Source organism: Mytilus californianus, unplaced genomic scaffold (genome assembly GCF_021869535.1).
Source record: "Mytilus californianus isolate M0D057914Y unplaced genomic scaffold, xbMytCali1.0.p SCAF_1, whole genome shotgun sequence".
NCBI classification, from domain to species: Eukaryota; Metazoa; Mollusca; class Bivalvia; order Mytilida; family Mytilidae; genus Mytilus; species Mytilus californianus.
Window position 1 is genome coordinate 76,408,666 of NW_026262581.1, and position 12,693 is coordinate 76,421,358.

General features: G+C 31.0%; 1 protein-coding gene across 1 annotated transcript in view; it reads right to left on the minus strand.

The window, feature by feature from the left end:
• The window catches only part of LOC127707481 (cell migration-inducing and hyaluronan-binding protein-like), a 43,840-nt gene that overhangs the window by 22,430 nt on the left and 8,717 nt on the right, over nt 1-12,693 (minus strand). The window contains exons 8-15 of the mRNA XM_052212048.1: nt 12,085-12,157; nt 8,454-8,590; nt 7,614-7,744; nt 6,586-6,655; nt 5,906-6,040; nt 2,370-2,514; nt 1,256-1,316; nt 2-37 (exon numbers count right to left, since the gene is read on the minus strand). Coding sequence (XP_052068008.1) covers nt 2-37; nt 1,256-1,316; nt 2,370-2,514; nt 5,906-6,040; nt 6,586-6,655; nt 7,614-7,744; nt 8,454-8,590; nt 12,085-12,157 — 788 coding nt within the window. The remainder of the gene's footprint in view (nt 1; nt 38-1,255; nt 1,317-2,369; nt 2,515-5,905; nt 6,041-6,585; nt 6,656-7,613; nt 7,745-8,453; nt 8,591-12,084; nt 12,158-12,693) is intronic.

The window sequence follows — 12,693 nt, forward strand, 5'->3', positions numbered from 1 at the left end:
CGCTGCAAACGTCAGTCCTGAAGAACTGTCTGCTGACCTAGGAAAATAATTATCTTGTTTAAGCAATATTAAGAACATATTAATGACCAGCAAAAAATATGATGAAAGATAAGTTAAGATACAAATTACGCAGTCCTGAAGAATCAAGTATTGAAATCCATTTCTGATTTTTCTAAATATTTTCAAAAGAAAATCATCATCATCATTATCAGTTATTAATTATCAATTATCATCATCAATTATTAATTATCATCATCATTATCAATTATAATCTGATCATCAACCACCACCAGGGGCCTCGGTGGCCAAGTGGTCTAAGTAGTTCTACTACTGTAATCACTAGCCAGTCAACACTGAGGTTGTGAGTTCGAACCCCGCTCGTGCATGTGCACTCAACTCCAATCTTAATTGACTAGGATTGTCAGTTTTCCTATCGAAGGTCGGTGGTTTTTCTCCAGGCACTCCGGCTTCCTCCACCTATAAAAACTGACCGCCACGAAATAGCCCAAAAGTGGCGCTTAAAAGTGGCGTTAAAACACCAACAATCAATCAATCAATCAACCACCATCACCAAGGAATATGTGATTTGATTAACAACATTTGATACCTTTCTTACTAATAATCTCATGTATGTTATATTCTTGACTTTCATTCTTGAAACGTTTTCAATTTAAAAATATGTAAAGTGGTCCATATGACCCTGTGTGACCACGATTGCTACTGTCCGTGGTAAATTGAAACTTTGAATGTCAATAACTAAGTCCATTTATCAGTGAAATAGAAGTATAAAATTTTTCTTTAGATGCTCTTTCAGGAAAGTTTAACAAAGTTATTGATTAGTACAAAAATGTAATCCCAAACTGTATGTAAAAGTAATCTGCAAAAACAGTAAGTCACTTATAAGTAAAACACAGAATGAAAAACATATTGTCAAATTTTCTATTCAAACAGTATCTAGCTCTTTACCATAGAAAAAAAGCTTCTGCATAAGTGCCATAAAATTCTTTGAAGGTTTGACAAAGTTATTGATGTCAAAAGAACTTTAGCCCTGAGTTTGAAGACTGACTTTAATGTTAGTTGCGGAGTTTAGTCCCATTATTTTCTTTCAGGTTCTCTTAGGTGAAAGGAAAGAATAACACATGTATCAATATCTTAAGAACAAAACTTTCTGTTGAAAAACAAAGCAATTGAATAGTTGAAACTATGACTTATCAGCATAGGCTATACATTTTGGTTATGAACTCAGTCAACTTACGAGTATTGTTGCATTATAATCAAACCACCTCTAACCCACGAGTTGAATCTGTTCTTCCAACCTATATATAAAAATGAATAGAAACTAAATATGTATAATGTAAAAACGAAATTAATATAGTAATATACTCATCTTTCTTCAGTAGTTGACTAAGTTCTATTGTTTTCCGTTAAAATAGTCTACCGGTAGTTGAAATTGAATCAAGAAATCTTAGAAAATCTTCATACTTCAACAGGGTTATGAAGAACGATTGAAATAGTTTCTCTACTGTCCTTGGAGAATAGTTGCAGTGAACAATTGTCTGATATTACTAGATACCAAGTTATTTTATCATAATTGCTAAAGTATCAACTAGCTTTTATTACCACTTACTATAACCAGAATTAAGAATATAGGCGTAAATATGTGCCTTCAAAAACAACAGTAAGACAAAACACTGTCTGGGGATGTGATTTCTTAAATTGACTGAAATGATAATTGCAAGGTTTTTATTAATGCAAATACATGTAATACGACTGGGTGAGTATCGCAATAAGAAGAACTTGCATTCTGAATTCGATGCATATGTGTTTGTATGCATATTTTCTTGAAATCTCAATAATTACTCTCCTATTCTTTTTCATTCTTCAAATATCCCAATAATAAATGCATGCAGTAATTTCTGAGTTTACAGTATATGAATATTGTTGGAAAATAAATCTTTTATCAATTTATGTATTATTTGTTTATCTATCTTTTAAAGATATTATATAATTTATTGATCAATCGATAGATTAATTGTTTAAAGCCACTTTCAGCACTATTGTGCTATTTCGTGGTGGTCAGTTTTTATTGATGGAGGATGCTGGAGTGCCCAGGTAAAAACTCTAATAATTTGGCATTAAAATTAGAAAGATCATATCATAGGGAACATGTGTACTAAGTTTAAAGTTGATTGGACTTCAACTTCATCAAAAACTACCTTGACCTAAAACTAACCTGAAGGGGGACAGACGGAAGAACAGACAATGGACAGAGGAGGACAAATGAATGGACGCACAGACCAAAAAACATATTGCTCCTAGGTGGGGCATAAAAATTGAATGATTTTCATTTACTGCAACTATGCACTTACATGTTTGTTTAACAATGTATACTGGATCATCTTCTGACAAAGGGTTGGAAGGATCTGTTGGCATGGTTCTAGGGTAATAAACATTTGTACCTTTGACTATAAGCTCACCATTTTCTGCAATTATTCTGCCGTCGATGAATAAACCCTGAAATAAAAAAGCAGAAAGCTTCAAATATTTCAACTAGTTGTATCTTCAAGATAAAGTTTTGTTTCTTCATTCTTGTTTATTTCTATTTATAAATAAGCTGAGGTGAGTACATCAATTACCTAATTTCAACAAAACAGAAAGACAATCAAAGTACTGAAGTACTGAACATCGGATGACCGCAGGTTCTTGTGGATGGTCAAAAGCACATGTCACAGAAACAGATCACATCTCTATACCTGAAACTGAGGTTAATTTACAGAGATTTTTTTTTTCTTATACAAGTTCGTGCTTGGATGATGAATAAATGACAGGAAATTCAACCTCACCGTAATAACTATTATAATGTAGTGATACAAATCAGAATACCTTAGACTATTAAACTAATATAATAATAGTTCCAGAGAATACACTGGTTTGTTGTTATATATTATGTTAATATTACGGTTGCATGTATATATAATTTTCATCTATTTGTATATCATACTATTCTACTATTGTTATAGTGTAATGCAAGTGCATGGTGGACACTCTTCTGTAAAAAAAATCAAAGTCTTAAAGGCTGTAAAAGCAATTGCTGCCATGTTAATGTTTTGTGGACTTTTATTTTTCATCCATATATATAAGAATTAAACCTGACAGGACAGGAGTGTTGACTAGTGAGAAGCAAGACGGGTTTTAACTTTATATCAATATAAGACTTTAGCAGGAAATCATTTTAAATATGTTTTATATTTCACAAGGAGACAACAAGTTATGGATTATCCACTGGTAGTGTTTGTAACTGGGCAATAATTTCCTTTATTGATTTAATTTTAACCATTTTCATAATTAATTTAAATTAACCATTCAGTTAAAACATTTCAACTTTCCAGACGCAAATGTTGAAAAACGGGACAGAAATAAAATATCTTACAAGACATAAACATGTAAAAATTAAATATATATTTCAGCTTACTAAAAATATTTTCATAATGTTACTTTGACGTCATTTCTTAAAAACTAAGTCCCAAACATAATTGCTCAGTTGACATGTGTCATCCTCATGCGATACGAGATAACTATAATTCTGATGCAATCCCGAAAAGGGGGATCATCACAAACAAACATGACATTAAATTGTCATTATACGAACTAGAACAAACAGCTCTATGTTGCTTTGATATTTATCAATTTTCAGGAAACATGTGAAATAAATTTCAGGTCCATTTCATTATAGTGCCTAACAAGATTGTGTGAGGTAGACGAAATTGACCTTAAAACGATCGTATTGTCTTTTGATGTCCAAAAATAGGCAGATCGGACATATAAGGACTTTATCTAATGACTACATAAATTTGGGATTTATTATTATTATAATATTCTAATGAAACTGAAAATTGTATTTTTTTTTAGGATAAACAACAATTTTACCTGGCGTAGCCGTGCATAAATGTTATTCTGCATTTATCTTCGAAAAATGGCGTATTTAATAGAATAGAACGTTAATACAGTAAACTTTCTCTTTTTTCTCCGCAATAGGCTATCAAAAATAATTTATCTAATGTGTATGTGGAAAATTATGTGAAAAGATAAAAAGTGGCAATTGTTACCTTTCATACCTTAAGTTTCATTCATCTGATTCTGACCAATGCTTATATACTAAATATCTATTTATATGCCGCTATTATTGTTGTTGTTACCAATAATGTAAATCAATTGTATCTGATTTTATGCCCTTTATGGGCCCTGTAATTTGGGAAATAAAAAAAAAATCTATTCATTGATAAAACATAATATGGACTGGTCCAGTGTCCAGTTTGCAGGTCATTTAATTTTCTGTACACATTCATGCACGCTCTGATTTAATCAATATACTCGTACGAAAAAGCATGAACAGTTTGAAGGTAATCTAATAATAACTTAATCCAATCAAATTGCATAAGATTCAATAACAATGTCAAGTCCACATCATAATGAGTAATAGAGGTAAACTGGGTAGGGAGAAAATGACAGATATTTCAAGTTAATATTTATGCAATAATGAATTAAAATTTGTCAACCAAAAGTTTTGCTACAATTTCAAAAACATGTCGTTCTGTATGGGTATAGTTTTCGGATCTTTCATTAGCGTATTTAAGGCTATAAAAAGTTTGGGCTTCAAAAGTTCACACAATTATTGACTTTATACAGAAAATTCGTCCTTGTAAAACATTTAATAGTTCACAAATGATACGCGATTTTAAAGTAAAATTATTTCTTAAAACACTGCAAAAAATTTCATTCATATTGATAAAGTGGTATCGTCATAAAGTGCGTTGAAATGAACAGTGGTATAGCAAACATCGAATTCCCTCACAAAATGTTATCACACACTACAGTAAGGGGAGTCAGTTAAGTTTGTCTATTTTTAGATACTATACAGGTAATCATTTGACTACGTATACAACCTGTGTGACCCTGTGTAGTGATTTTGATTTTACGATAAATTCATGAATGAACGATAATTTTATGAATGAACATGAGCACCTGACCTCTTTCTTAAACACCTATTAAACATATAAAACCGTATTTAATAAGGAGATAATTCAGTCAAATTTTCAGTACTAAATCAACAACTGAAATGATTCCATTTTTTGATGAAACATCGTACGAACGGAGAGCGGAATTGCAGGTATAAAAATGCACTTTTTTCCCTTGTAATGACCGCGGATCTATAATTTTTATAGATCGGTTGAAATCCCAAAACTAATTTGCATAATGGAAATTTAGGCGATAGCAATACATCGGAGTGACCTCAAGGTCATCCTCTGTAAAAAGGAAATTTACATCATTTTGTGGGAATTATTCTTTCAAATATGTACCAAATTATATGGATCATAATTTATTTGAATTAATTCTTGTGATTTTTTCATTATCATCTTCTTAAGGGAAACAATTCAGAAGAAATGAATTTGTCAAAGAAAACTGTTCCTCCCCTGAATGACCGGTTGATCTCAGAAACTAAAAAGATACACAGTGTACTTATCATCATACAAACTTGATTGTTAAATCTCAAAAAGGTATGGCAACTTTGTGTGCATATTTTGGATAAATAGTATATTTATGATAGTTCTAGATTGATTACTTGATTGGTGTTTAACACCACTTTCAGCATTGCTGTACTATTTGGTGGCGGTCAGTTTTCATTGGCGGAGGAAGCCATAGTGCCTGGAGAAAATCACAGACCTTCGGTAGGAAAACTGACAATCCTAATCAAATAAGATTGGAGTCTGGTGCACCCACACGTGTGGGGTTCGAACTCACAACCTCAGTGTTGACTGAACTACTTAGACCCTTGTCCAATGAGGCCCCTAGATTGAACTAGAGTAGCAATTCAATAAACATTCAAGTGAAAGCTGAATGTACTTACGTCACGAGAAGAATGTACTGCATTATTAGTCATCTCCGTTATTTTAGTATGCCTGGCTTCATCATAAACCATAAACCCCAACCCTTTTGATGGTCCTGTTGGTTCATTAGGATAGATAATCCAAATTCCTGTGTGCTGTCGAAATAATGTTGATGGTTATATTTTGTTAAAGCAAAGACTGGAAGTGTACAAAACCTCTGTTATAAGAAATCCTCAATGTTGAAAGTCAACAAGATAATAAAAGAACGAGACATTATTTAGACAATGATTGGAAAACATTATTAACATGTAGACAGAAGAAAAATACCATGATTTTCATATGAGTGAGACAACTCATAAACAACATGAAAACTGTACAATCAGAGAAGAAAGATCAATCTCAACATTAAATATGTATAAAGACTTTTAAGCTTTAAAGCTATAAACAACTTAAACAGAGGAAACCTATCATATATAAATGAAGTTGTATTTTGATAACTCAAAAATTATTTCAATTTCGAAAATATGACTTGATGAAAAAAAATGGATATTTATTTTTCATGAAGATAAATTTGTTCTGTTATTGTTGTTTACTTTTCACATCTACATTTTAATAACTGTGTTCATCTCATTTCAAGGTAATAATATTTTGATGAACTTAAAGTTATATTCGGTTGTTTGTTATTGTACGTTAAACTTACCTCTGATCCAGCAGCAACATTGTTACGGAGTAAAGTTTTTGGATTTGTTATCCAAAATGATGATGGCTTTCTGATAATATAAAGCAAATGAAGGCATATTTTATTGATACATAAATAAATAAACTTCATTATAGTTTAGTTAGGATAGATTATGTCTTATTGGGATAAATTTCATTATTCAGTCTATTCGGAATTTGAAGTATAAGTTGTACTTGCCATATTTACATTTTTACTGTTGACTCATTATTTATAAAACTTGCTTAATAGCCAAAATTACTGATAATATAATTTTTACTGTGAATTCAGAAATTATTGTGTGCATTTATTATTGCGATTTTTGAAACATGGAAAAAATGCAAGATAAATTATTGCGATTTCATGAAAAGCTGCATACAGATATATGTATCAAATATCAGAATGCGAGTTTTTTGTTATTGCTATACTCCTTCAGACACAATATTGGCATCAATAAAAACCTCAAAATAATACTTAATTTACATTATACAGGCTCCTGGCACAAAAACTGCTCCAACAAAATAATGAAGAAATACAACTGAAGTAGATACGTTTTACAGTCACCATCACAAATTGATTGACTGATACAATATGTCTGTGTCTCAACTCACTAGCAGCATATTTTTGCAGTGTTAGATATTTAGATACAAGAATAATCGTGTGATATATGTTAATTTTTTCCAATTGATAAATTTTAACTGAGTTTTCGTGTCATAGAGCTAGTTTTCAGGGTATAGTAAGTGCAAAATGTTTTAATAAAGTTTATAAAGGAGAGTTAAGTATGTGACTGGAAAAAAAAATAGACGAAAAAATTTTTAAATAAAGTTTGAGGAGATAGTTGTTGTCAAATACCTCCTGAAAATAAAACTACAAGTGGGGATCACCTAACCTGTATTCTTAGGTCTAAATTCACAGTATCGTTTGGTATAAATTTAAAGAATCATGAGTTACATCCTCTCTATCTCAGTTATTTAATTTTATATAAATGTTATGTCATTTCTAGAAAAACTTACGCATCAGTATGTATGAGTTTGCCTTTACGTGTGAGAGCCACCAGATTACCATCTATAACTGTTCTCTTTTCTCCTCCATCTTCCAGGAAAATGCCATGTCCTAAATGGTCGATGCAAACATTATCCTCTAGCTACAGAAAATAAAATATAAAACATATTAAGACAAGTAAGGCACAGGAAAGGGTTAAATATGAAAGCAAATAAAGAATCAACAAAAACATTTAAAATACTGGTACTACAGAATAATATGGAATACATATCAACATGTGAATATCAACAAAAGAAAAGAATACTTACTTCTTGGGAATACCTATTTTTAAAACAGTAAACAAATGAATGGTTGAATCATTCTGCTGTGAATCATGCTATTCTTTGTTTTTGACAATAGAACAGGAGAAAAGGACTTCTCTAAATATGTCATATAATCCCACAAGAAAATGTTGTTCATGAATTTATAAATAGTTATTTTTGGCATTGCTTATTCATTTGTTTATGTGCAGTTTTTCATGAACTGTTGTTTGCTTGTTTTTTTTTCTTTTTTTTTTTGGCAACATTGTTGTCGTTGTATTATCAATTTTTGATTACTGTTTTCATCCTACCAGTGTTGTTTTCATACATGGCAGAGTATTTCCTCAGTCTTCTATTTCTGCATCCTTTTACCATTGGTTTTAAATTGAATAATCCTCTGGAAAGGTTATTCATAAATCTAACATTGATTAAATGTTCCCATGAGGCTTTTCATTATTTAACTTTAATCCATCTAATACTTCATCTCTTTAATTTCAGAATAAACCATATAAAATAAACTGTACTATAATTACCGTATTTCTAGTGACTTACCGTAACACCATGTGATCCATGTATAGTAATACATCTAGCAAAGGAATGATGGATGGAATTCTTCCTCAGATATGGCGGATTAGAATAATTCTCATCATCCGTGTCATGGCACATGTGAAAATGAAGAGGGTAGTTTCCTTTAAACAAAACAAAAATTGGTAGTACATCACTTGAATATTTGGTGTGGTTTTTTTTTTTTGTGTATTTGAGTGTTTCTGATAAGTTTTTACAAAAATCAACACAGAAAAAAAAATACCTCTTCTAAAAGAGAATAATTTTGGCAGTAAGAATACTTAATAGGGCAAAGCTTAGTCCAGCGTGAACTATACTTTTTAACATATTCAGAGAACATAACATTAAGTGTACATAACCCTTGCTTCAAAATATATATACAAAAGCCTAAAAACTAGATTGAGTAAGAAAGCAAGTGTGAATTTATGAAGAAATGTTAGATTTCCCAGTTTTTCTAATCAGTGATTAACTTTAACAGGAAAATTTTCTTAAATTCTTTGATAATAAAATCTTTTGGGAATGCAGTGTTGGATTCAGGAGAGACATAGAGGATCAAGCCCCCTTTTGATCAAATATATTATTTGTTTGCACAAAATTGTTAAAAATACAAACATTTTATATAAAGCATTTTCTGCAATAACACCCCCTTTCAAAAATCATGGATCCACACCTTGAATGTATAATCACATCTCTATTCTACAGAGTTATGGTTAGTTATTTCCTTATTTCCACTATGTTAAACACTGCCACATACATTATACAAAAGTCAATTGTTCAAACCTTTTGCCTTCTTTGGTCATATGCAAATTGATTGTAATTACTTTTTTTCCTGAAATATGCCACCCGTTTTTTTCTTCTACCATACAGGTTTCACAAAATGTCAAATAACTATTAGATGTACCTATGTTCTTTTAACATTGTAAATAAATGGGGAATGTGTCCATGGGACACAGATGATGCCCCTGCTTGCATAAAATGTTATAAAGGAACATAAATCAAGAACAGTAAAAGTGACACTACCCGAATTTGTTCCTAATTTGAGTTTTGTGGTAATAAGCATTTTGTATTAGTTTCATAACATTTGGTTGAGGCAAACTTATTTAACAGAACGGAAACGAAAATTCAGCAACTTTTCAATTTGTAAATGGGCATAACTCTAGAACAGTGATGCCACCAAAATTCAAACTTGATCTGTGTTATGTGGTAATAAGCAGTGTGTTTAGATTCCAGTACATTTGGTTAAGGCAAACTAAAATTAGAAAACGGAAATGAAAAATTCAGCAACTTTTTAATTTGTAAAGGGGCATAACTCTAGAACAGTAAAAATGACACCACCAAAATTCAAACTTTATCTGTGTTATATGGCAATAAGCATTGTGTATAAGTTTCATAACATTTGGTTGAGGCAAACTAAAGTAAGAGAACGGAAACTAAAAATTAAGCAATTTTTCCATTTATAAAGGGGCATAACTCTAGAACGGTTAAAGTGACACCACCAAAATTCAAACTTTATCTGTGTTATATGGCAATAAGCATTGTGTATAAGTTTTATAACATTTGGTTGAGGCAAACAAAAGTTAGAGAACGGAAACCAACTTTGGGATGTACGTACAGACGGTCAAGTACGTACATACACACGTACAGACGGACAAGGGTAAAACTTAATGCCCCCTCCGCTACATCGGGGGCATAAAAAGTTTTATATACGTATATGCAGGGTAAATATAATTAATACAGATGATATATTTTATAGGTAGGGAACGCTATCACAATGTTTCATCTTACATCTTCTGAAAACTGATCAACTTTTCAAAATAAATGGCTTTGTCAGCAGATCACAAATATACAGCCTATAATTTATAATACCAGGACAAGACTAGAAAAACTCATCATGCTTTTAGAATTAAAATATAAGAACTGGATAGAATAATTAGAATGAGACTACTGCAGGCATCAATTGCATTTAAATGTACTTATTTCTTTACAAACATGATAATTTGAATAGTCTTAGAATAATTTGGTATGCTTTTTTGGGTTGTTTTTTTTGTCAACCTTTAATTCCTGTTTTTATCTGCTTTTAATTGTATTCAGTTTTCTTGATGTTTTTTGTTATTATAAATTCAGTTGTATAGCCTGCCTTTTGCCAATTAACGTATTTAGTTCACGAAAGGCGTAGCTTTGAGTGGATTAAATATGTTAATGAGTAATGCGAGGCTATATATGATTTGTAACATTAATGGGTGATGACACATGCCAAATGTTAAACTTAAGGTGGTATGGGAGTATAAATTAGAAATGATAGAATTTGTTCATACTTTGCCAAAATATAGTATATATTGATATATGTTCAAAAATATAATAAAAATGATAGGTCACCGAGAATTTTCTCGAGCTACAGTTTGTGACAAAATGACACATTTTGTATGGATTATACAGAAAAAACATCATTATGTGAGTAGAAGATAAACTAAATGGTAGAATTGTAAAATAAAATATGAAAAGATAGTTTCACTGTACGTTTTTTCCGGCTAAAATACAAAATAGCAAAATTTCATGTTATTCCTTCAGAAAATGCACTATTTCTGAGTTACCTCTCCTTAAAATGCCAATTTAAAAACATTAGAAATCAAGCAAAAATAATCTAAGCTTGTAATAAAATTAATATTTATAAAGTAAAATCTTATAAATTTGATCTTTTAAATGAAAATTCACATTAGTTATCTGCATTCCTGCATAAAATTTTGCTAACTTGAATGAAAATCTGGACCTTAGGTTCTCTGTTATTTATAATCCAAGATGGCAAAAGACACCCATACTACCTTAAATGTACTTTTCATGAATTAAATATGTCAATCAAAAAGTGATGCTTTCTATGCCAAAACATCTCTTATTTTAAGAAAATAAACTCATTGATCAGATTATTAAGTAGGATTTGATTTTATGATGCATGTACTTGTAAACTGTTAAATTGTTGTCATTTGAAACTGTGATTTGTGTGTTATTTAAGTGTTTCCTACAAAAATTCCTAAGGGGATAGATGCAAAATCTTGTTCGATGTATACCATGTTGCCTGCCTTCAAAACCAATAGGACGTGTAGTTTTGTAAGCGTTAAAAGTTGTGATAAGAAGGATACATTTTTTAAACATTTTGCGAAGGTATTCTTCCCAACATCAGGAAAAAGACCTATGAATTTATGGGTTGATGATTGCATAAGGTCCAGAGACAAATATTTTAAGCATGCTCAATTCATAGAGATAAAGGTTTGAAAAATGAAATGAAAGGGCTGAACATCCACTGACATATTTTGGACGAATAATATTGCCTCTTTGTTTATAGACCACGTTATTCCTTTTTGTAGTTCTCATCAGCCATTAATTTGTAGTAAGTTTATGAAACCATACTTAATTTAGAGTCAGGTTTACAAATTTGACAAGTGTTAGTTTCTGAAATAATTATAATCCAATAAAGTATTCCTTATATTAATTGATACTTTCGAAGGGCGAGGAAGAAAATTAGTTTTATAATAAATATGCAAGTGAACACAACATTGAACATTGAAATGAATAACAATCACTTCAAGGATTAGAACTAATTCATATTTAGGTTAATGATACCTACCTAGACTAGTAGCTTGTCCCATGTTTTCTAATTCGACTCCTTCAACATGAACATTCTTGAAATAACGAAGTACCTGTTTACGATAAATTCATAAATAAAATTAGGTGCACAAATGAGGATATACCACGACGTCTACAATATAATTAGCTGCAGCACCCTCCCTCACCTACATCCTTAAATGATTAATTGTAGTCCAAAAGTTGGGCTCTAGCAATAAAAGGTGATGATAATCGTAAAAACATTTTTCTGCCCTGCTCACAGGTAACATAAATACATTATCTTCACTGGGTCAGTGCCACTGTTGGTGGACCCTCCTGATTCCCAAGGATGCAATCAGTCAAGTAGCCAGTGCTTCAGTTACTCTGACATGATTTAAATGGTGCATTTTATTTTTATATGTGATATTCAGTTTTTAAGTTATGTCAGTATTCTTAGAGATCAGAGCAACTACTTACTGTTGGTTTTCAGTGGAATTTGTGTTGTTTATGTTTTATTCTACCTGTTGTTTTTGAAATACATACATTATAAATGTATATTTTGTTTCTGTTGGTTATCATTTTATCTATCGATTGTCATCAAATACAATTTGTATCTACAATTCCCATGTAA